The sequence below is a fragment of the Lontra canadensis genome, unplaced genomic scaffold (genome assembly GCF_010015895.1).
Source record: "Lontra canadensis isolate GAN:19392208 unplaced genomic scaffold, GSC_riverotter_1.0 scaffold72, whole genome shotgun sequence".
NCBI lineage: Eukaryota > Metazoa > Chordata > Mammalia > Carnivora > Mustelidae > Lontra > Lontra canadensis.
Genome location: NW_022631066.1, coordinates 2,878,352 through 2,904,232, shown reverse-complemented (window position 1 = coordinate 2,904,232; position 25,881 = coordinate 2,878,352). Strand labels below are relative to the sequence as shown.

General features: G+C 37.1%; 1 protein-coding gene across 2 annotated transcripts; it reads left to right on the top strand.

Moving 5' to 3' along the window:
* Positions 1 to 21,142: 21,142 nt before the first annotated feature.
* Positions 21,143 to 25,073, top strand: COMMD3 (COMM domain containing 3). 2 transcript variants are annotated; one of them, XM_032880834.1, is made up of 8 exons: positions 21,143 to 21,329; positions 22,652 to 22,763; positions 22,873 to 22,936; positions 23,026 to 23,060; positions 23,416 to 23,476; positions 23,566 to 23,622; positions 23,719 to 23,778; positions 23,897 to 24,699. In XM_032880834.1, exons 1-8 carry the CDS (start codon positions 21,191 to 21,193, stop codon positions 23,930 to 23,932), a joined length of 564 nt encoding a protein of 187 aa, XP_032736725.1. In that variant the 5' UTR covers positions 21,143 to 21,190; the 3' UTR covers positions 23,933 to 24,699. The 2 variants fall into 2 exon arrangements, with proteins under 2 accessions (XP_032736725.1, XP_032736724.1); XM_032880833.1 differs by lacking the exon at positions 23,897 to 24,699 and adding an exon at positions 24,706 to 25,073 and having other exon boundaries at positions 21,144 to 21,329.
* Positions 25,074 to 25,881: the final 808 nt, after the last annotated feature.

Genomic DNA, 25,881 nt, shown 5'->3' with positions numbered 1-25,881 from the left:
TTATCTATTGTATCAAAGCTGATAGATCCCAAAATAAAAGCTGAGATTATTGAACACCAAACATCAACTTAGATATTGTGAGTTATCTAATTTCAGTATCAGTGGAAGTACCAGCCTTATAGATTTCTCATGTTCAAGTTAAGGGACTGAATGAAAAAGTATAGGACCCTGAGGATTGGAATATGGATATAAGCGAGGATTAGAACAACTCAGAATATACTGACTCTCCAATCCCCATTGAGTATCCCTTGCCAACTAATGCTGCTAAAACTGTTCTTGCTTTGCCTGAAGATTCTATAAAGACCTGGCCTAATGAGAAATATTTCCTTCATATTTTACCTTCTAAACACCTCATTGTATCTATTTATCTATCTCTATAGTTTTATATGTTTGTGTGGTTATATATGTAACTATCATTATATATACATACATAATTACATACACACATATACATATGTAACTATATATAGTCATATATGTATATAGTGATATTAACATATATATCACTAGTAATATTAACATCTGGTTAATATGATGTACAAACCATTAATTATATAATTAACAATTATAAAATAATAACTAATTTATTAATATGGTATTAACATAATATCCCTATATATTAACATATCACTATATATACATATATAACTGCTATATATACACAGAAAACTACTATATATACATATATAGATGCTAATGCTCTATATAGTTACATATATACACATATACATAAATAACTAATACACATATATTCATAACTACATAATATATGGAATACATGTATTAGCATACAGAACACATATAATTATATGTATTATATTATATACATCCTAGTATGTCCTGAAGGTGATAGGCTATAATAACCAAATCCAATAAAAGAGATACCAACTATACATCAAAAGAGTTGTAAGATTATGCTAATTGATATTGCTAAACTTTGGAAAGAGATCCTGAGGATGTTCGACCAAAGGCAATGGGATGGAATTTTTGGTCAGACTGAATTTATTGGGTTCACTGCCTCAAGCAGCTGGGAATGTTTCTAATGGTTTGCCCACTTGTTTGCCTGAAACCTGACTAAATAAAGTAGAGATACATGAAATTCCTTGAAATAATGTCAAGAAAGAAATCCAAATTAGTAGGGAAATAAAAATGTTGGAGTGGATTGGTCATGCAGAGGCTGTTCTCCCAACTTCTAACTGTGTCCCTCGAGGGGCTCCAGAGGATAACCCTTGGTGAGAGTAGCGCCAACGTTGCAAAACACATTAATAAACATTGTACTGGCTGTTCTGTGTAGCTGGGGGATATATTGATTGAAATGCGCTTTTGATTTAATTCCCCAATGAACTCATAAAGGCAGTACCAAGGCTCCAATGTAGTACCACCTGGGAAGTTATACGGGGCAGCAGAATAGGAGCAATAAACAGAATGAGCCCTACAGGAACCTTTGTTAGCAGCTATTTGAGTTTTGGTTCCCTAGAACCAAAGTATACAGTCGGCCCATCAAATTAAAGGCCTCCTTGGGGATCTAAATAACCAGAAGTTTTATCTGGTCAACAGAGATTTGCTGTGAGCTTCGGGGATGGTGATTCAGGCCACTCGTCTGACTCCTGAGTCTGAGTCAGTTCAGTGACCCACAGTGCCTGCGCTGAAAGAGAGGCAGGGCTCCTTGGAGGAAAAACCAGTAACAACAGCACATGTCCTTACTGTGTATCTTCCTCCTGGACTTGCAAGTCATTGATCAACATAAGCGTATACTGCAAAGATGTTTGGAAGATCATTGAAAACTTGCTCAGAACTAACTCTAATTCCTGAAGGAAACTGTGGTTCATAGAACACGATGAGGTTCATAGAACATGATTGTATCTGTATGAACTCATCATACATAGAACATTGCTTCCTTCAGTCTTAGCTCAAATTACAGCCATCGCTGACCACCCTATGAAAAATGCAAACACCCTTCCATATAGAAGTCCTTAACCCTCCTCCTTAACTTGCCTTCTAGTGTACTTTATTGGTCAGTCAGTTAGTTTATCATCTGCTTCTTTTAGAACATAAGCTCCATTAGAGCAGGGATTTTTAAAAAAAGATTTTGTTTATTTATTTGACAGAGAGAGAGACACTGAGAGAGGGACCACAAGCAAGGGGAATGGGAGAGGGAGAAGCAGGCTTCCCACAGAGCAGGGAGCCCAATTGGGGCGGGGGGTTTCGATCCCAGGACCCTGGGATCATGACCGGAGCCAAAGGAATGCTTAATGACTGAGACACCCAGGTGCCTCTGGGATGTAGCAAATGTTTTTAACCAACATCCAATTCTCCCACAGTTAGAATAGGTGGATTTGGGAACCAAGAGGAGGAAGTAATAGTGGAATCTTTTACTATTACCCCTAATGATCCATCTTCAAAATGTTTGCTTACTATCCCAGTGACACTGGGCTCTGGCACAGAGGTCTTAATACCCAAGGAAAGAATGTTTCCATTAGAGGTAAACCGTAGATTCCCTTGAATTATAAGCTGAGAGTGTCACATGGCCAACTTAGTCTTCTCATACCACTGGATAACAGTTCAAAAACAAAATATTACACTGTCTTATGGGGTGAATTCTTCTGACTACAAAGGCAAAATAAGGTTGCCATGAGGTAAAGCGTAAGGGAAGGGTATGCACTGATTCTTGAAGATATATCAGATCACCTCCTAATACTACTTGACCAGTAGTGAAAATCATAAAAACCCAAAGACCATTAAGAGGACCATTAAGAGCTGTGATCTTTCAGTACCATCGGTTTGAATTCCTTTAGGTTAAGAACTTAAACCAGCTGAAGACAAAGGGAATATGGAACATAGAGGAAGAAAATCATAACATCAACCCTTGCCTGGTGATTCATGATATGGACTAAGATTAGTTTCTTCTTTCTTAAGTCAGGTATGTGTCTACACATTTTTAACTAAATTCCATTTTCTCTCTAGGTCTCCATTATTTTATATAGACTGTAAATTAATCTAGTGATCAACTTTACAACTTAGTCCATGGATACAGACCATTGAGATGGGATGGTGATGAAACTAGAAAACGCATATCTTCCTGGGATTCTGACTTGGAGCTAAAAGCAGTGAAGAATGAGACTGGGTTGACCGTTCTGGCAAAGAAGGTGAACACATTTTCCATAGTCCTGGGACTTGCTCACCATGTTAATTAGAATAATTTCTTTTCTTCTAATACTCTTCTCCTGTCTCTCCTCCTCCTTGCTTCCTTCTACTTTGGGAAGTTTTGAGTATGGGAAGAAGATGGTATGCTGTCATAAGGCAGTCAAAAGGGTAAAATGTAGAGTTAAGTAGAAGCTTGTCATTCTTTTTGCAACCAGTATCTGAATTCTTTTTCTGTATTTGTAGAACCCCTCATTTCATGAGGCAGAGTCTGCTACCAAGTAAGCTGAAAATGTGAAATATCATAGTTCTTTTTTTTCATGTTCTTTACAACTACGTGAGAGCTATCAATCAGATTCATCTACCAATTCAGTGTCTTGGGAGTCAGCAACACAGAGACACAAGTGTCATGGTGACAGATGTCAACTGCAGCCACTTCCTAAAACAACAAGGGGAGTAGGTCTATAGAACATTCCTGGCCCAGCTCCTGACAGGTCCTGTGTCCAGCTGGTCTGCCTGCTATCAGCTATTCCATGAGCAGTGTTATCTTCCATGGAGCAGTGCTGTGGATGATTTGGGGTGCTGTTTCCTGGCTAGGTGGTCCCAAAGCAATGGTGTGCTAGAACCCATTGTACCAGCTTGTAAAATGTTACTGCTAAGTTGCCGGAATTTTGTGAGCCAGTCATCAACCATTAAATGTAATACTAAATATTAAATTATGTAAACCTATAACTAAATAAATTATATACAAACCAAAAGTAAGTACTCAAAACTCATTACTAATTAATTATTTTTCTACCTTTTACTGTTATCTATGGACTTAAGGTCATTTGCATCTATTTATCTGTATGATACATTTCTTCCCAATTCCACGTTCAATGACATCGAATGAGGAGCTTGAAATCAGCCATGATGGGAATATTCACACCACGGAAATTGGCAAACACCACAAAGTGGGCTTGATTTATTGTTTTGTTGACTGTCTAGAGCTTAAGCTATGGAAAAATGTTAATGATAGGGATTAAATTTAAAAGTGTGTTATGTATATAATCATTACTTGTAAGTAGCACAGAAATTAAGAAACATTTTTTTTCCCCCCAGAGGACTGGTTTCACTGCTCAGAAGCCTCACTCTCTGATCTTCCCTGAGATTTTGAGAGCAACTTATTGTCCTTTTCAAAAGTCTTTTACTGATCAGGTAACATATGATTCTAAGGACTAAGAAAGGCGGTGGACGCACCGGCTATCTGCCAGGAGACGGTATCTTTTCAGTAGTGTGTGTAACAAAAATTTCTACCATGAGCCCACAATGTTCCAGGGAAGACAAGATTCTGCCTTTCATTCTGAAGCTTAGCCTCAACTTGTACCATGAATATTCCAACTCTTTGAACAACAGTCCAATTTCTATTTAAAATTGTTCATCTTGGGGAGCCTGGGTGGCTCAGTTGTTAAGTGTCTGCCTTCGGCTCTGGTCGTGATCCTAGGGTCCTGGGATTAAGCCCCGAATGGGGCTCTCTGCTCAACAGGAAGCCTGCTTCTCTCTCTCCCATTCCCCTTGCTTGTGTTCCCTCTCTCGCTGTGTATCTCTCTGTCAAATAAATAAATAACATCTTTAAAATAAAATAAAGTAAAATTGTTCATCTTTTTAGAGATGCCTGGCTGGTTCAGTTGGTGGAGTATGCGACTCTTGATCTCAAGGTTATGAGTTCAAGCCCCACACTGAGTGTAGATATTACCTAAAAATAAAATCTTTAAAAATAAAATAAAATAAAATAGTTAATCTTTCTACGCGTCTCCCATTTAACTGCAACATCCCTTTGGGCATATACCTATGGTCCCCAAGTGTAGATTTATATGCCGATGTGGGATTGTTTTGCATATTTTTGAGGAACTAAGCTACACACATTGAAAGTAACAAACATTTATTGAGTACCTACTGTCTGCAAAATACTGTGGCAGAAGGTATCAGAGAATAAATAGGGCTTTTAGACTTAAAGAAATTTAGCATTCAGTACTAGAGAGTACATATAAACAATGACTGTAATTCAAAATAGAATGCATTAGGAAACAAAGAGGTACAAATTGCTATGAAACCTATCAATTTCAGCAAAATAACAACTAAGCAATCACACTATCTATAACATGCCACACTTGATAATGAGTGTCATCCAAATAAAAGTCTTATTTGTTGTTATTGTTGTTTTTCAAAATGAGAAGAAGACTGATAGGTGCCTAGGAGCCAGATAGACAGACTTGAGAAGATACCCAGCAATTCGTTTCCTATATATTATCACTTAATTGTTCTATCAGGGAAGCAGAACCAGTAAGGTGTAATGTAATGCATTATGGGGACTGGAACTTACACAATTGTGGGAGAAAACGTGATAGTAAAGATTATAAAGGGGGAAATAGGTAGAGGATCAAAGAAAGTCACTATCCTGGCAGCATGAACGGGTCTATAAAGGCTCTGTGGTGGGCTTGCAGTCACCACAGACAGCAGAGCTATGACTAAGGACAGCTGGATGGGAAGTGATGGGAAGCAAGCACACCTACTTGTCGCAACACAGCATGTTGGCTTTATATTATATCTCATGCCATCTAATCTGCCCCAGAACTAAGAACAACTGAAGGAGGAGATTGGCAGGAGCTGAGGGAGCTCCTGACTCAAGCCAACAGGATGAGCCGGGAGATCAGCAACAGCAGGCTTTGAGGGTGATGGCTGCCGCTTCACTTCCACATTCCAGATCTTGCACAGATTTCTCTTGTGGCCAACTTTAAATGTGAACCATACAAGTCAGGAAGTTTGGGGAATTCCAGTTTGGCTAAGTGGACACAGCATAAAGCCACCATACTATGTTACCTTAAGTAGTGACTAAAACCATCTTAGCCTCCGTTTCTTCATTGGAAAAGGGAATAATAGCACTTATTGGAGAGTTATTGTGGCTGTAGTTGTAGCCTATAATATTATTTATTCCATGAAACAAATTCCTTTATTTTTTTAAGAGAGAGAGAAGAAAGTTTGTGCGCGTGCATGTGCATGCAAGGTGTAGGGTAGGGGTAGGGGCAGGAGGAGAGAGAAGGAATCTTAAGCAGTTTCCGTGCCCAGTGCGGGCCTCCATCTCATGACCCTGAGATTGTGGACCTGAGTGGAAATCCAGAGTTGGACACTTAACCAACTGGGCCCCACAGGTGTCCCAAAACAAATTCCTGTAAAGCCTTTAAGGCCAATTTTATGGTATTTCCCTCTTTTTTTTTTTTTTTTTTTTACAAATTACCTTTTTTGATAAGATTTTTTTTTACAAATTACCTTTTGATAAGATTTGCTATTTTTAAAAGAAATTACATTTAATTTTTTTGAAATATAGTTTAACATCGTGTTTAGTGTGTCCGTTCCCTTGGCTATAAATGATTTTTAGTATTACCGAAAGCAAAACTTATGTTCAGTTAACATTTATATTTACAGTCCAAAATTTGAAAACAGGCATATATTATTTGGCTAATATGAATTCTCTGTAAGCAGCAACACCATAGTCCTCAACCTATACTGTTTAGAATCTCTAGATTCCTCTAAAGGTTCTGTGATCTTCTATTTTTATTTTTATTTTTTTACTTTTAATTTTTTAAAAACGAATCTCTATACCTAACATAGGGCTCAAACTCACGACTTGATCTGATTAAGTGTAGGATGCTCTCCCAACCGAGCCAGCTGGGCACCTCATGATTCTCTATTTTTTTTTAAGTTTTTTTTTTTTTTTTAGAGATTTTATTTATTTATTTGACAGACAGAGATCACAAATAGGCAGAGAGGCAGGCAGAGAGGGAGGGAGAATCAGGCTCCCCGCTGAGCAGAGAGCCCAGTGTGGGGCTCAATCCCAGGACTCTGAGATCAGGGCCTGAGCGGAAGGCAGAGGCTTTAACCTACTGAGCCACCCCGGTGCCCCACATGATCCTCTATTTTTATACTCTTTCTACTTTGAGGCCCATGGGGCCAATGTCCACAATGAAATCAATGTTCTCAGATCTTAGGATTGCCAGACTTAGCAATAAAAATATAAGATCCCCAATAAAATTTGAATTTAACAGAAACAATGGATAACTTTTTAATATAAGTATGTTCAATGCAATATTTGGGACAAACTTATACCCCCCAAATTGTTCATCAGAAATTTTAATATAACTGAGCATCCTGTTTTTTTATGATAACCATTCTGACTCTTCATGCCTTCAAAGGCACGTAGTCCGACTAATTAAGGAATCTCTTCTACAATCATACTGTCTCATACTATTTTTGCCAACAATTTCCATAGCAGTTCATTTCACACTTAATATATCTCAAGATGAAACGTGGCCTCTAAAATGGCTACCCTTTCCTTTAAGTCACCTCAGTCAGCATTATTGACATTCTTCACATCTCTTCAGACAGAATCTTGGGTTCATTTTTTAGTGCCCTTCTCCATCTTTACCTACTTCCAGACATTACTAAGTTCTGTCAATTCCTCCTTTAGAATGACATCCAAGTGCTCACTTTCCTCTTCATTTTCACTGCTACCACCTCTGCCTTTACTCGCATCTACTAGAGTTTCTTTAACTGCAGTCTTCTTTGATCCTGTTTGAATTCTACTCATCTTCCTAAAACACTATTGTTTCACTGTTCCAAACTGGTCAAGAACTTATAACTGCTTGTTATCGTCTATTATATTAAGTAATAGAAGTAGTATAAAATCTTTTGTTCTTTGAAAGACAATGTTAAGAAAATGAAGACAAGTGACAGGTTTTTTCAAGAAAAAAAAATAGATAATCTGAATACTATTACATCCAGTTTAAAAATAAATTCAAGGCTCAAGACCTCAAAGAAAACTGTAGTCTCAGATGGCTTCCCCAGTGAATTCTACTAAATATTTATGGAAAAAAAATACTAACTCGACACAAACTCTTACAGAAAATATAAAAGGAGAGAAGTCAGCATTACCCCACTACCAAGAAGAGACAAAGACATTAGAGAAAAAGAAAACTATAGATCAATATGTCTAATGAATATACACACAAAAACCTCAACAAAATATTAGCAAATTTATATCCAGCAATATGTAAAGCAGATAATACATCAAGACCAAGGGGGCTTTATCTCACAAATACAAGTTTTTTCAGAATTTAAAAATCAATCAATAGAATTCAACTTATCAACAGACTAGAGAAGAAAAACTGTATGATCATCTCAATAGATATAGAAAAAGTCTTTGAAAAAATCAATAATGATTCATAATTTTTTAAAAGATTTTACTTATTTATTTGATAGAGATTGTGAGAGAGGGAACACAAGCAGGGGGATGGGAGAGGGAGAAGCAGGCTCTCCACTGAGCAGGGAGCCAGATGCGGGTCTTGATCCCAAGAACCTGGGATCATGACCTGAACTGAAGGCAGAAGCTTAATGTCTGAGCCACCAACTATTCATAATTTTTAAAAACCTCTTAGCATCCTAGGAATATAATGGATGTTCCTCATGTTCCTCAACCTAAGAAAACATATCTATGGAAAACCTATAATTAACCTCCTAGTTAATGGTGAAAGATCAAATGCTTTCTCTAAAGATGAGAAACAAGATAAGGATGTCTACTTTCACCACTTCTATTCAACATCATACTGGAGGTCCTAACAAGTGCAATAAGGCATGAATATAAAGGCATACAGATTGGGAAGTAAAAAATAAAAATTAACTCTATTTACAGAAGATAGGATATCGACACAGAAAAATTCCAAATATAATCTATAAAAGATCTCCTAGAACTAATTAGTGAGTTTAGCAGGTAATAGGGTATAAGGCCAATAGGCAAAATCAGTTGTATTTTTACATACTCACAATAAACAATTAGAAAGTAGATTTTTAAAAAAGTATTGTTTAAAATAGCACCAAAAAGCATAAACTATTTAGATATAAATCTAATAAAACATGTATAAACTCTTCAGCTTAACTATAAAACAGTGATGAAAGAAATCCAAGAAGACATCAATAAAAGTAGAGATGTGTCACATTGATGGACTGGAAAACTCAGTATCATCATTTCTTTTGGAATTGGTCATAGATTCAATATGATTCCAGTCAAAACCCAGCAGGCTTTTGGTAGAAATCAATAAGCAGATTCTAAAATTTGTGTGGAAAAAGCAAACAAAATGGAATTGCCAAAATGAGTTTGAAAAAAAAGAACAAATTTGGAAGACTCATACTACCTGATTTTAAGACTTATTTTTATAAAGCTGCAGTGACCAAGACTGTGTTAGTATTGGGAAAAGTTTAGACAAATAGATCAATGTGTCATAGAAGGTCCAGAAATAGGCCCACATATGTATCAACTGAATTTTGACAAGATTAGAAAGACAATTCAATGTAGATGGTTTGTCAACAAATAGGGCAAAATAATTGAATATCCATGTGCAAAAAACCTACAACTTATGTAATATGTCAGGCAATATATTAAAATTGGCACAAAATGGATCACAAACTTAAATGTAAAATCTAAAATTGTAAAACTATTGAAGAAAACATAGATGAAAACCTTTGTGACTTTGGTTAAGGAACAAATTCTTAGACACAGCACCATAAGTACAATCCATAAAAGAAAAATTGGACTTAAGATTTAAAACTTCAGCTCTCTAAAAGACACTCTGTGAACTCAAGATGTTCATGGAAATATTTGCAAAAACATATCGAATAAAGGACCTATATCCAGAATATATGAGGAACTCTCAAACTCAATAAGAAGAAAACAAAACACCCCTATAAAAGATGGGCAAGCGATTTGAATTTACACTTCACTAATAAAGATATATACATGGCAAATAGGCACATGAAAGAAGCTCAACATCATTAGTCATTAAGTAAATGCAAATTAAAACCACAATCACATACCACTACACACCTGTTAAAATGTCTAAAATAACTCATAACACTGGAGCGCCTGGCTGGCTTAGTCATTAGAGCATATGACTCTTGATCTGGAGGTTGTAAGTTTGAACTCACATTGGGTATAGAGATTATTATAAAGCAATAAAATATTAAAAATATATTAAAAATAAAATAGTTCATAACACCACATGTAAAAAGGGTAAGAAGCAACTGAGACTTCCATGCAGTGCTGATGGGAATGCAGTAAGATACGGCTATGATGGAAGATGGTTTGACAGCTTCTTATAAAGTTGAACACCACGTATCATATAACCTGGCAGTTCCGCATTTTGATAGTTATTCAAGAGAAATAAAAGCATATGTCTACACAAAATCAGCATGGAAATCTTTATAGAGGCTTTATTCATAATCTCCAAAAACTGGATACTAAGTGTCCATCACCTGGTGAATGGGTAAATAAAATGTGATATATTCATATAACTAAGTATTATTCTCAATGAGAAGGAATGAATTAATACCTGCATCAACATAGGCGAATCTCAAAAACATTTTACTTGGTAGAAGCTAAACAAAAAACCTACAAACTGAATTCTATTTGTATGACATTCCAGAAAAGACAAAACTATAGTGAGACAAAGGAAATCAATGGTTGCCTGGGATCGTGGGCAAGTATAATGACTACAAAGGGGAAGAGGGAAAATTGTTGGGATTATGGCAGTCTTTAGATCTTCAGTGTGGTGCAGTTACATGACAGCATAAATTTGCCAAAACTCTTTATATTGTTCAGTACTTTGGAACTGTAGAGTTTAAACCTCCACATTTCAAATCGTATGTCCTCTTTTTTTCTTATTGTTTTAAATGTGCTTCATCTTCTCAATACCTTATGAAGTATGTGGCCTTTGTGGAAGGTGTTCCAAGCAGAGTCAAAGGACCACAAGTTATGGATCACTTTAGAGTATGAGACAAGTCCTTGAAACAAGACAAGAAATGTTCCAGAGGAAAATGTGAAGGAAGCCACATTCCTCCCGGAGACTTTCTAAAGAGCTGCTAACCACGGATATGATTCAAGAAAAATTAACGTATGAACTAGTGGGAAGAGAGGGAATGGCCCCCTAGGTTTTCTTAAGAGGGAGGTGTTTACAGGTAGGCTACCATAATGAATACTGCCCTGGATTCTGATATTTCTGGGGGGGGTCAAAAGATGATGGTAAGATAACTATTGTCATCGAGGTCTTCGAGGGTATCTTATAACTGCTGCTATTAAAAGAGCTCTTTCAGATTCACTTCCAAGTCCCTGAAAGCAAAGAAGTGCTAGACAGCCCAGAAGGTTTTTATTTAATTTTCTAAGCAGGGGCTTATGTGCTTGGGGTCCTCGAATGGTTACATCATGTGCACAACAGCTGTAAATTTGAATGAAAAAAAAAAAAAAACCCTACGCCAGTAAAAACAAGACAATTACAGAATTATATTATTTTGTTATAATTGTATGCATGAAGCACATGCTAAGGCCAGGCTCTGGCTTTTCAAGAGCCAGATGAAAGAGATCCCATTATTACCTCCATCATGCATTTGAGAAAAATGAGACTTTGAGAAAATAAGTCCAAGGTCATAGACTGAGAAGCAGGTAATATAAAGATTTGAGCTAAATTTTCTAAGACACCATGCTCCATACTACCTTTATTCATTCAACGAATATTCTTGACTATCTATCATGTGCCAGGTACTTGTCTAACAAAGAGAAAAAAAAAAAGTAAAGAAGTAACAACCATAAAGGTTAAAATCTCATGTTCTTCAGTATACTTTAAGAAGGCACTGTAACTTATCCATAGAAATTTACTTGTGATCCTATCTTATTTTATGATAAAAAGAAAATGTTAGACAAAGTTATGAAAATCTGTTAAAAAAATGGAATACATCTCCGGTTAAATACCCCCCAAAAGATTTTTTATATTCCTTTTCACAGAATCTTGTTATCCAAATCGAGTATGTTATTCAAAAAATTGATATTCCACTTGAAACTAGAGATAAACTCTAATCCTTAAATTTGCCATTTAAACTCTTGTATTTCCAAAATAATTATTCATATTATTATTCAGATATATTAAAGAAAAAGAGAGAATAACAACTATTTTCATTCAAAGAATGGTGCAATATTATTCCAATACACGATGTAGCATTATCTATTCTTCTATTATTATATTTAGCTGGAATGATCATTTAAAATTTTGTATAATATAAAACTATGCTGAAGATTCTGATAACATTTCAGTGTAAAGGGTTTTTTATTATTATTTTTTAAGATCTTATTTATTTATTTGACAGACAGAGATCACAAGTAGGCAAAGAGGCAGACGGGGGCGGGGGGTGGGAAGCAGGCTTCCTGCTGAGCAGAGAGTCAGATGCGGGGCTCGATCCCAGGACCCTGAGATCATGACCTGAGCTGAAGGCAGAGGTTCAACCCATTGAGCCACCCAGGCACCCCGTAAAGGGTTTTTTTAAAACCATCTCAGGAATCATGTTAAATATATTCAAATCTAACAACATCTTTATACTATTCTTAAAATCTTAATAAAATAAAGGTAAGCTAAAAGAAAAAGCTTAAGACAAATACAATTAGAGTGTCTTTATGCAATTTGTGCCAATGGAAGGATAGCAAAGGCTGATCTAAAGATTTAAGTCTGTTGCTTTATGACATATGCTCCCCCTACCACCCGCCATTACTGGACAGGATGTTTGCTTGCAAAATGACTACTTTCCTATAGTCGCTCTTGATTTTAATATAACAGACTATGATTATGACTCAACTTGAACATTAGTCATCATGGAATGTCATATCTACAAACAGACAAATATTGATCATAGCAACTTTTAGAAACAATAAAAGCAAAATAAGATTAAAATTAACTTAGAAGTATTACTTTTTAAACGCTTTTAGGTTTCTAAAAACATTAATCATTGATTAAAATACCTCACAAACATCTGAAATTTGGATTTGCATTTATGTCCACTTTGTTGCAAAAATAATTTAAGGCAAACTTCAAAACTACAGTATATATGGAATATTATTTTCTTTCTATTATAACTGGCAAATGTAAAATCGGTGTTTCCAGTATATGCTGTTGGCAGGATATTTTTGTAAAGAATACATATTGTCTATAAAAATTTCTAAAACTGGGGTGCCTGGGTGGCTTAGTTTGTTAAGTGCCTGCCTTCCACTCTGGTCATGATCCGGGGGTCCTGGGATCAAGGCCCAGATCGAGTTAGGGTCAGGCTTTCTGCTCAGTGGGGAGTTTGCTTCTCCCTCTCCCTCCCTCTGATCATGCATTCTCTCTCTCACATACTCATTTTCTCTCTCAAATAAATAAAATCTTTAAAAAATTTTAAAACAAAATATGTATCTCTAATTCATATCACTCTTATAAAATACTTCATTTTAGTTCACAAAAATTTTAATTAAATTTCTATTTTAACAAAAACAAAAGTTACTTAAACATCTATCAGCTACTCACCTATGTACCATAGTGGATCTCATTTACAATTTTCCACCACCTACAAATTTTAAGAAAAGCATATGAAAATTTAGAGTTTTCACAGGCCTCATTCGCCCATGTATTTCCATCTACATTGTTATTCTTTACCAAATTTCTCCTCATTTCTTGGTCTGTAATTTACAGAGCACTGCAAGTCACATTAACATTGCCAATTATCTGATTAATTTTGATTTAGAATACTATTGCTCCAAATGATCCAGGCCTGTTTCCTTCAGCACTAAATAAAAAGAAAATTGAGTAATTACCCAGATCCCAGTAACCCAGGTCCAGGTTCCTAATTACCTGGACTAAATTGACTATATTAATACAATTCTCCCTTTCACTCTGTTGTTAGTCATTATTTTCTTGGTATTTAACGACACTAGAATGATTTTATAAGTCTTACTCTCCAATCCCTTTTCATAAAATACCGACAAAATGCTTACGTAAAGAAATATGAGGGGCGCCTGGGTGGCTCAGTCGTTAAGCTTCTGCCTTCAGCTCAGGTCATGATCCCAGGGTCCTGGGGTCGGGCTCCGAATCAGTTTCCCTGCTTGGTGGAAAGGCTACTTCTCCCTCTCCTACTCCCCCTGCTTGTGTTCCCTCTCTCGCTGTCTCTCTCTCTGTCAAATAAATAAATAATATCTTTAAAAAAATAAAGAAAATACTTGAATGAGTTAGAACAACTATATGTTTTAACCTTAATAAAATAATCAAAAGCTTAAGGAGAGGGGTGCCTGGGTGCCTGGGTGGCTCAGTGGGTTGGGGCCTCTGCCTTCGGCTCAGGTTGTGATCTCAGTGTCGTGAGATCGAGCCCTACATCGGGCTCTCTGCTCAGCAGGGAGCCTGCTTCTCCCTCTCTCTCTGCCTGCCTCTCCCTCTCTCTCTGCCTGCCTCTCTGCCTACTTGTGATCTCTGTCTGTCGAATAAATAAATAAAAATCTTAAAAAAAAAAAAAGCTTAAGGAGAGAAAACTATAGGGGGAGAGATGGAAAAGTTTCATCTGTTTTACAGTTGCTGGTTTTCATAGTTGTCTATAAAGTTACTTTCTTTTTTTAAATTTTTAAAGATTTTTAAAATTTTATGTATTTGACAGAAAGAGACACAGGGAGAGAGGGAACACAAGCTAGGAGAGTGGGAGAGGGAGAAGCAAGCTTCCGGCTGAGCAGGGAGCAGGATGCAGGCAGGGCTGGATCCCAGGATCCCGGGATCACGACTTGAGTAGAAGGCAGAGGCCTAATGACCGAGCCACCAGGTGCCCCTATAAAGTTACTTTCTGAGCATTTACCACGGTGTAAAATTCAGTTATGCATAAACTATTTCCTGAATACTTCTATCTATGCAAATAATAAAAGTGAGAGAGTTGAAAACTTTAAAATATTTCTAGACTGGGGGTGCCTGGGTGGCTCAGTCAGTTGAGTGTCTGCCTTTGGCTCAGGTCATGATCCCGGGGTCCTGGGATCAATCCCCGCATCGGGCTCCCTGCTTGTTGGAAGCCTGTTTCTCCCTCTCCCTCTCTTACTGCTTGTGTTCCCTCTCTTGTTGTGTCTCCCTCTGTCAAATAAATAAAATCTTTAAAAAAAATTTCTAGACTGAATTTTGTGTAAAATGTTTTCAAGTCTATGTTTTACTTAGGCCAAGGAAGATAAAATACATACTCTCTTGGAAATAACATATTAAAAACAACTGTAATTAAAATGTTGAATTCTTAACCAGTATTGTTTAAAATATCATATGTATTTCAAAATCTTAGAAGACTGTTGGGGCACGTGGGTGGCTCAGTCAGTTGAGCATCCAATTCTTCAGCTCAGGTCTTGATCTCAGCATTGTGAGTTCAAGCCCCACATTAAAAAAAAAAAAAAAAAAAAAAGCCAACAACAAAAAACCCACTTTTACATAGGCCTTTCTTTGCCAGGTAAGCACTTTTAAAATATTAATTCTGACTTCAAATTTTAATTTAAATGAATTAAAAGCACATTGCGTTTTTTTTTTTTTTAGTGTTTGTAATGTATTTAATTTAGATTGTGCATTCGTATAAATATAACTTTGGTTCTGAAATGATCTGTTTCATAAGCGATGGTCTAGTGATGGTCATTTTTCTTTTTAAAACTATGCCTTTTCACACAAAATAAATACGAATATTTGTACATTACTTAAATTTCAAAATTTAGTAGATAAAAAGCATGTTCTCAAAATACCAACTTTTAGGAAGTATTGGCTTTCAACAGTAATATTCCTTAGAGTAGGCCCATTTGTTCCTTTTTTTTTTTTCGCCTGAATTCATGGACCTGGCTCAAACATCAATTTCTGAGATATGAGACAATACTGTTAGAAATGATCCCAAAACCAGAATCAAAAAGAAAGGGAATCTGTTCTCTGTTGTTGTAATCTAAACAACAATAGGACATCTTGAAACTGATTAAGTTCTAGACATGACAGATGACCTTCCAGTCCCTTCTGAGCATTACTGTGAGGCTCAGTTGACTTCAGCGTAGCTAAGACAATCTCACTGTAATGGACTGTGTCAGAGAAAGTAAACAGTAAATAAGCTTTCCATGATATTTCTCCTTATAAAGAGAAACATTATCTCCCCTCTCTTCTTTCCTTCCTTTCTTTCCTCCCTCCCTCTCTTCCTTCGTCTCTTTCCTTCCTTTTCCTTCTTTCTTTTTGGAAATATTCAATCTTTCTCTCTCTCTAAAAAATACTAACAATTTAAAGAACAGTCTATATACTCATGGAATAATTAGATACATTAATCAAAGTAAATTTATGTTTTTGGTTTTTTTTGTTGTGTTATGTTAGTCACCACAGAGTACATCTTATTTCAATGTGTCCATCTTTCACTTTTATTCTCTTATAGCTAAGCCATGGGTCATTTTGGCTGAAACCAATCAATGGAATAGGAAACTGAAGTGGTGATCTTTATAATTTAAGTAGAGAAAAAAACCAGCCTGCTGTTGATCAGCAAACTATGCTTATTATCTGAATTGTCTATTTGACAGAATTTATTGGATGATTGGCTAGCTCTTAATTTTCATAACACTTCACTGGTGAAATACATACAAATTGTGTGACTTAAGGAGCAAATTTGCTTTCCTTAATCTATACAAAAGATAAGCAAATTGTAATCTTTTAAATCATTTACTGAAGTTAAAGGTAAACTGTTAGTTTTTGTCTATGCAGAGAATTCTAAGACACATAATTCAATCTGTTCTTTAAATGTAATATTGAGTATGATTGCTCTCTTTGTTTCTTTCTGATTTACTTATCTTTAAATTAAAATTTGCCTTCATCCCTTGCTAAATGCATTTATTTTTATTTTCTTTAAAAAAAATCAATTTCTCATATCTTCCTAGCTGAACACCACAATTTTAGTCAGTTCAACTCAGATATTTCCATATGACATTAGTTGCTTTGTTTCAGAATAAGGGTTCAAACTTCCTGAAGGAACCCTAAAGAGAAGACATAGCTTATCTAGTAAGCATAAAATTTTTTCAAAATTATATTTTGGTTAGATACAAAGATTTGATATTAAAAATTATCATTTGATTCTTTTGTTCATTCCTTTAATGGTATAGAGTTATCTTATTCTGACTCAAGTGGTTAACAAAATCATGGCATAGCAATCTTGATAATTTCCAAATTTTACTTCAGAAATTCAAGAAAATTCTCCTTTTTTGACAATATCTTGACAGTAGAATTTCCCATTTGCTAAGTTTAACAAAATCATAGTTTCCTAACTTCAAAAAATGCTTTGAGATTTATCTATTTAAGAAACTTAATTTCTTACTAGTGTAACAACTTAACCTGTTAAAACTTACCTTAAAAATATTTAAATTTACTTATTCTTATATCACATTTTGAAGTTTTATATTTGATATTTCCCTGATACAACTATCTGAAAAATAAATATTTTTAAAGTGGCACTGATGAAAATATTGCTTAAATAGAAATTACACTATTTAGTTTAAATGTTTTGAATAAAAATTTTGGGGAAAAAGTCCAATACATTCATGGAAAACCATAAGCAGTAACACTGTATGATTGATTTTCATTCCTGTGTTCCAGTTTCCACATATATAAGATAGGCTATATGATATAAGGGAGGAAAAAAGCTTATATTTGTCTGTATTAATTATTGTAGCAATGACAATTTATAAATTAGTAGGGATTGGATTAAATGCTTGATTTGAAAATAAAAGTTTTGCTGTCCCCTATGAATTCTCATTGTGGTTTCTTGATAACATATGTGACATAAGACTTAATCTGAAACCACTGAACTCTGTGATCATGAATGTACAAAAACTTGACCATTCAAATTTCAAGTCCTGATCTATGCCTTACCAAGTTAAGATATTTAATAAGAGAATGCATGCAGATTTACAAACTTCACTGAAATAATTTTGACCTATACAGAGATGTCATGTATAACTCAGTTAAATATTCCTGTCAGCTCTCCATTTTTGGTCAGAATAACTTTAAAATAAATTCTATTTTCATTAATATGTATTTCAAGGCTTTATGATCAGATCACTAACCCTCACAGAATGAGTATTAGGGGGCAGAGAAAAGATGGATTCATGTGTACAGATAATTTTGAAGTGTTTTTAACTTTCTTTTCTCTAGGAAATGAGCAGATATTCCATGGCCAAGGGTAAAATAGAACCTCACTAGAACACACAGTATGTATGCAGTTAACACTTCTAGATGTCTCATGAGCACTTAGGCATACTGGCTTCCCTCCCCTCTCCCCATGGATATTCAATAAACTCTTCATTCTAAAGGCATACTTCCTTTCAACTTTCTTTGCACAAAAGTAACAGTCTTCACACAATCTTAAAAAAAAAAAAAAGAGGAAGAATCCTGAAAAACTAACAAATATATCAATGAGTCCTTTGGGAAAAGTTGACCACATAGATCTTGTAAATGCCCCAGCACATTTTAATTGTACTCACAAATGCAGAGGCCAATATTAAATTGGTTTCTTAAAAAAAAAAAAAAGTAACAGCTCAAAGGATACAATGTATTTTAAAACACTCCAAAACATTGTTTTAAACACTTCCTAATTATTTGAGTAATTTTTAGATTCTCAAAAGGAAAAACAAATTTATCAGCATTATCTATCTTAACATTTGCAATTTAGAAGGGAAAAAGTATTATATAATGAAGATAAATTTGAGTATTTATTTTCAGCTGCACATAAGTGTTATTTAAAAAGGCTCTGTTATTTAAAGGGGCCAAATTTAGTGTGCTGGCTTTGAGCCTGCAGAATTTTTTAGTCTAGTCAAAGCTCCAATGCTCTTTGCAGTAATCAAAGGAAATATTTTAAAGTTTTTTTTACACTTTCAGAATGTATTCATAGGTAGCTTTCTAACAATATAAAATGCATTGATTTTATTGCTGTATACAGTAGAGTCTACATTTGTGAAATCATGCTTTTTAATGATCATATTCAATGTATTTCAATGGCTTGTCAAGAATATACATACTCTATCTACATTTAAACAAACAGTCCTGTGCTTCTTTCAAAGAAGTTGAAATAATGGTACCTTTGGTAGAAAAATTCAATTTTTCTAATATCAAAGAACATATAATTAAAATATTTGTGTGAGCTGTGAATGTATTCATCACTTGGGCCTAACATGTATTTAGGCAAAGAGAACAAATAAATACCCTATAAGAGAAAGTTACTACATCTGTATTATAAGAGAGTAACATGACAGCTATTTTGAAAAACAATCCCTGTGAATTTCTTAATTTTTATGACCTCAAAGTTACAACCACTTATGGTATGTACTTTCCTCTTTTAAGATAACATTTTTAAATCTATGCTCAAGCATCAATGCTTTCTTTTTTGACACTACATTGAATAGGATTAAAATTATCAACTCAAATATATTAGAATATTAACAATCAGTGTTATGCAAAGTCATAAAATATATGTGAAATAAATATAATGATCTTGTGTGTTGTTCAAATTAACATTTACATAACTCTGCCCTGTAAAATATCCCCTATGTAAATCAGGTATCTGGAAAGTTTTCAACTGACATTTTACTACTGATGAGAAACAAGAAGGAGTTTGGAGAAAAGATGAACATGATTCATAGGTGTTTGTTTCATAAAGATTGTAGGGAGACTCTTAAATCCTTCACTGCTCCTATGTGCTCATCGAAGTGAAGTTAGTTCACATGCATTTCAAAGCCTTCAAAGGAAAATTCAGTAGCTACTCAATCTGTTACTGATGCTAAATTATTCCATTTGTGTCCTGTTGTGAAACCAGGTGCTCTCTATATACTGCTGCAAGGTTAAATGTTGCCTGTATTCATCAGATACAATTTTCCCCCCAAATAAGCACCTAAATTATTCCCACAGAAGTGTTTCACGATGAGTCTGTTTCAAACAATTGTACCTGAAGACTAAAACACCTTTCTTGTTCCTTATCCCTCCCCTCTACCCGAAAAGAACTTGCTTTTTAACTTTCCTTTTTAAATTATTTTGATCAAAAATGCATAATTTACTTTGCTTCTCGTTTTTCCCCCTCTAAAGAATCACTCTTGTTCTCCAACTTTGTAGTAATGTAAAGGGGAAGTTAAAAACTTTATACAATATTGGACTCTTTAAAGTTATGGATATCTGAGACAGTAATCGCTTCTAGTCAAGACCTTGCCGTTCCTAACTGTATTTAAGATAAATGCCTGATATAAACATGTGAAGATTCTTTAACTAAAACCATAGACATGTAATGAGTACAGTAGCACAACATTTGTGTCAGTGTGCTTCCGGATGATATTTATTTGCAGCGGCATGTAAGGTTTTAATAATTCTGTCAAACATGTTTGTGGATAATTTATTAATCCCTCAGTTGTTTAGGTACAGTAAGAACACACGCGCACTACATGGATGCATATATGCGTACACACACAGGTCCATGCAGGAAGGCATCAATTGCCATATCCCAGAAATGACAATGAAAAAAGAAAAATAAACAAGAATTATATACTTAGTTGCCTACAGTCTCACTCACAAAAGGGTAATGCTGGGAGGTTAGGCTGTTGAGTAAAACAAAACAAAACAAAAATCCAAACCAAAAACAAAACACAACACAACACAACCAGTCGCCTCAAATGGGAACTTCCCGCAGGCTTTCTCGCTGAGGAAGCAAGGAAGACATAGTTTTCGGGATCCCTCGGGCCGGGATCCCGACACCTTCCTCCACCCCCCTCCGAGGGGGTCTTTCAAGGAACGCTCCAGCGAAGCTCCGCAGGAGCTGGTGACAGACCTAGGTGAGCCGCGCGTGGAAGAGAAAGCACCGAGCGCGTCCACAAAGCGCCCGGGGCCGCCCTTCTTGCCGAGGCGCCGCAGCTCTCGCGGCTGACGCAGAAGGAAGGGCTGGACGGAAGCCGCGGCGCGGGGGACTACCGGGGTGGCGGGCGACGGCCGGTGGGCGGCCGAGCGCGTCTGCCGAGGCGCGAGCCGGGAGGCAGGCGGGGAGGCCGCGGGCTGGGAGGCCCGCAGCCAGCGCCGCCGCCCCGAGCCGCGTGCGCGCGCGGCCGCATCAGCTGAGCGCGCGGCGCGTGTCACGTGGTGCGCGTGTCGAAGGTCACGGCGCGCTCACAATGGAGCTTTCGGAGTATGTGCAGAAAGGCTTCCAGATGCTGGCGGATCCTGGCTCCTTCGACTCCAACGCCTTCACGCTTCTCCTCCGGGCGGCTTTCCAGAGCCTGCTGGACGCCCAGGCGGACGAGGCCGTGTTAGGTAAGCCGCTCGGCTCTGCGCTAGATCGGCCTGGGTGGAGGGGCGCTCGGAGAAGAGGAGAGAGACCGAGCGAGAGGGGGAAAACCCCGGGAAGAGGAAGTCTCCCGGCTTTGCCCTTCGCTCCGGACGGAGTGTGGGGATGTGAACCCGGAGCGGACCCTGACCATTGTTGTGTTCCCAGTTGGCACCTGCACATAGCTTGTTACACGTTTCTGGTCTGATTTCTCCTCCCAGTCTCTTTGTTCCTTTGTAAAGCCCATGTTCAAGTCTTGTTTGTGGCCTAAACATCTAAGGTTTTCAGCCTGGTCTGAGGCAAAGGCTGGTTGACACTTGGACTTCACCAGGATACCTCCCTGCAATTCAAACGTTCAGTGCTAGGCTGGCAAAGGTTTTAAAGAGTCTGTTTCCAAAGTAATTACTAGGTCACAGAGTCTTGACATTCTGCAGCTTAGAGAACACCTCAAGTTCCTGTGATCACTCCAACACGCTAGTTAAATATGTTTTGCACAGGTTCCACGCCTAGAATCTTAAAATATGATGCAGAATGTTCTGTTCCGCACCAGTTACCAGGAGATGAGTCTCTTTGAAGTGGTCCGGTCAGTGACTGCGGAGTGCCGTGTCAGTATGGATTGAAGGCATATTTTAAGACAGATCGCTTTTAGATCATTTTCTTAAATATAAATATCCCAACAATTCAAATTTTGTTTTTTTTTCTGTAGTTTCATGATCTAAACATTTGTACAAAAAGTATGAAAGTGGAAGTTCTTTAAACGAAAATAGTAACCACCACCTGGGTTAATCTCAAAAAAAGGATAGCTGTCAAAATCTGAAAATATTTTGAAAATTGTATTTTATGTTCTGAACTCGTGCCCCGCCCCTGATATATTACTGTTCTTGGAGCCAGTTATCCTAAAAGTAACCATTCTTTAGAGGGAAGGTTTATTCATTCTTACATTTACATCATGTAAAATATTTATTTTCCTCAATTTACTTCACCCAGCATTGTAATGATCACTGTGTAGTTATTTTTTTTTCCCCCTTTGGGGCTACAGTTAAAAAAAAAAAAAACAACAGTAAGAAATTAAGGTAAAATAAAAGAAGATAATTGAGACTGGTAACAGCAGAATTATTGATGTGTGTTCTTTATTGTTTTCCATTGACCTTGTTCATCTCATTCACTTATATTTGCCAATCCTTATAGTTGAATTCTTTTTGTGTTCTTGTTAAAGGGGATTTTTGCCCAAATGAAAATACCCATTTTTAGAAACATGACTATAAAGAATTTATTATCACAGGCATCACTAGCAATTAATTTATTTTAGATCACCCAGACTTGAAACATATCGATCCTGTGGTTTTAAAACATTGTCACACAGCAGCTGCAACTTACATACTGGAGGCAGGAAAGCAAAGAGCTGACAAATCAACTCTAAGGTACAGGATTTATTTAAATATCCATTTGTTTTCAAATAGTACCTTTAAGATTTCAATTTCAGTTTTTAAAATGGACACTAAACTTTGGCTTTTTTTCCCTCCCCTTTAGCACTTATCTAGAAGACTGTAAATTTGATAGAGAGCGAATAGAACTGTTTTGCACGGAATATCAGGTTACTTACTTAAAGTTTTTTAAATTAACAATTACTATTTTTCTTCTCTTTGCAAAGATGTGTTTTCTTTTTTTCTTTCCCCCCTCCAGAATAATAAGAATTCCCTAGAAAGCCTACTGGGAAGGTAGGTACTGTATAAGGTGTCAAGCTGAGCCACTTTTCACTTGCAGGTATGAATGGAGAGTGCTGGTGTGAAACAAAACAGGACAAAAAGACAGGGATCTTGACCAAAAGAAAAGGGACTAAAGGGCAAGTGAAACAATTGAAGTTAAGCTAATGTTTTTAAAGATAAAGTTTATTGAGATAATTTTTTAAATGCTCTTTACTCTTCAGAACTTGAGAATAAAGTTTAACAATGTTGTAAATTCAGAGTAAATTGAAATTGTGTATGTGTGTGGTGGGGGAGGTAGACACCATTCTTGGGAAAATAGAAGTTTTTATGTAGATACTATGTACAAAATTATTATTGTATTTTTTAGTATAGGCAGATCTCTCCCCCATATAACTGATGTTTCTTGGCGTTTGGAATATCAGATAAAGGTAAAGTTTAATAAACTGTTCTCTAGGGGGAATTTAGGAAACTTAAAAAAAAAAATTAAAGACTGAAATTATGTATTGTGTTGTTTTAGACCAATCAACTTCATAAGATGTACAGACCTGCATATTTGGTGACCTTAAATGTAGAGGTATTTACATATAAGCCTTATCTAAAATTTAAATGTGAAATGAAATTTTAAGTGTCCTTGATTTACATAAACAGCCTTTTTTTTTTTCTTCCCTAGAACACAGATTCCCGATCTCACCCAGAGATTAGTTTTAGTTGCAACATGGAACAATTACAGGTACAGTATTAGGACCTGTGAATATGCCTGTTTATAGATGTTTGAGAATTATGCTTATGGAAAGTTCAAAAGAAAAATTATCTAACCATCTGTTAGTAGATAATGAAGGTTGGTTAAGGATTTAATGGGAAAGGTCTTCAAAAGCAGTATTTAAAGTAGGCTTCACTTTTGAAATTAAGATGTTACTCATAAAGAATTGGTTTTATATTTGCTGTTCCCTCTGATTAAGATAAATTTCTGAATTGTAGTATTGAGTGTAAATTTCTTCTATTTGTGGTTAGTTTGCTCCAATAAGACAAAGCAAAATTGAGAACATGTCTTTGAAAATGTCTTCTTTGTTTTCGGAAATTGAATTAAACTTTCAAACAGGATTTTCAATAATTTTTAAATCACTTTTTATAAAGGAGGAAGTACATAAAATTCTAAAACTCTTTGTATTGCCAGTATAAGACTGGAAAAATTCAAAACTACATTGGCTAATGGACAATGATAACGAATTTATTTCTTACCGCTTAAAAAAATGAAGAGCATTACTTGAAATTTTGATGAATTTTGAATTTTTCAAAAGGCATCTCCTGTGGAATTGTTTTAATGTAATCATTAATCAAACTTTAAACTTTCAGAAAGTGTGAATACATCATAGATTTTGGTAGGTAACTTGAGAAATTTAGTTTTGACATACCTTGCCTGTTACGAGGATTCGGTTGGAAATTATATTTCAAATCTGAGGGCAAGTATCCCACTTGAAGATGAGATATTTTAGAGGAAAATCTTTTGATCGATAGTGGTTTGTCAAAGGTTAAAAATCCTCGTGAATGTTAAACTCGTTTAGAAAGTGCCCCGACTTTTTTCTTGCACCTTTCTCAATCTTGGATACTTCTGTCTTGTGTTTTGTCCTAAAAACGTGGCATTATAAACGTCTTTTAGGATTTAGTGGGGAAACTTAAAGATGCTTCGAAAAGTCTGGAAAGAGCAACTCAGTTGTAACTTGGGGAAGTTAACGATTCGCCCAGGTCTAGAGGAAGACCAGGAACGCCTTGTCGTCGGCCGAACCACCGTCTGTGCGAGCTGGATGTCCTACTCTTAAGTAGAATTTTTTTTTCTTTTGGATTTATGTCGTTCATCAATTTTGACACTTTTTATACTTGTAAAAGAGTTGAGGAAAATTCTGCCCAAGTATTTCAGATACCTTTAGTATAAACTGTACATTAATCCCATTTTGGTCTTTTTCAAGTCTTACAAAAAGAAGTTGACAGTATTACACTCTGAATAAATAAGTTGTTCCCACAAAAAGAGTGGTGAGAGTTTGTTTGGATCTGAGTTTGTGTGTTAATTATTACTTTGAAGACATACATACGATTAGCGTTAACTTTAACGATCGCCTTTTCTCTGGATTAAACAGTGGGAAAGGATGCGATCTCCGGGGTTTGTTGAAGACCCAGCTTCGGGACTTGGGGAGCGGACTTGGTTGACCCGCGGCGGGAGTCGGCCGGTCCCGTTACCTGCGCCGGGGGCTCGCCCGCAGCCAGACCCTCGACTGCGGGACTCCCGAGGCCCGGCTCGGGAAGCCCCCGCGCGGAGCCCCTGCCCGGAGCGAGCCACTGCCCGCGCGCGCCCCGCCTCGGCCGCTGGCGGGCGGGGAAGGGGGCCGGCGCGGCCGCGGGAAGACAGGGGCGGGCGCTGTTGTTTCCGCGAGCTCAACTCGGGCGCAGGTTCCGCGCCGCGGCGCCGGAGTCTGGGCCGCAGCCCGTTGGGCTGGCGGGGCCGAGCGGGGGCGGTGGCCGGGCGCTCTCCTCGGCGAGAGCCAGTGGACGTGTGCGCCGCGGGCGGAGGCGGGCGGCGGAAAGAAAGAAATAACGGGGGGTGGGGTGGGCTGAGCTGTGTGCGGGGCCGGAGCGATGCCCGCGCCGAGAGCAGGGTGGCGCGTGTGGCGCTGTGAAGAAATGTCTCCGCAGCCGCGCCAGCGCCGTCGCGCAGAGCGAGGGGGAGGGGGCCCGGTCGCGCTGCTAGAAGGGGAGGGGGCGGCCGCGGGCCCGACTACACCGACACTAATTCCCAGGCCGCCCTTAAGGAATGAGGGGAGCACGTGACCCGGTGGGGGGG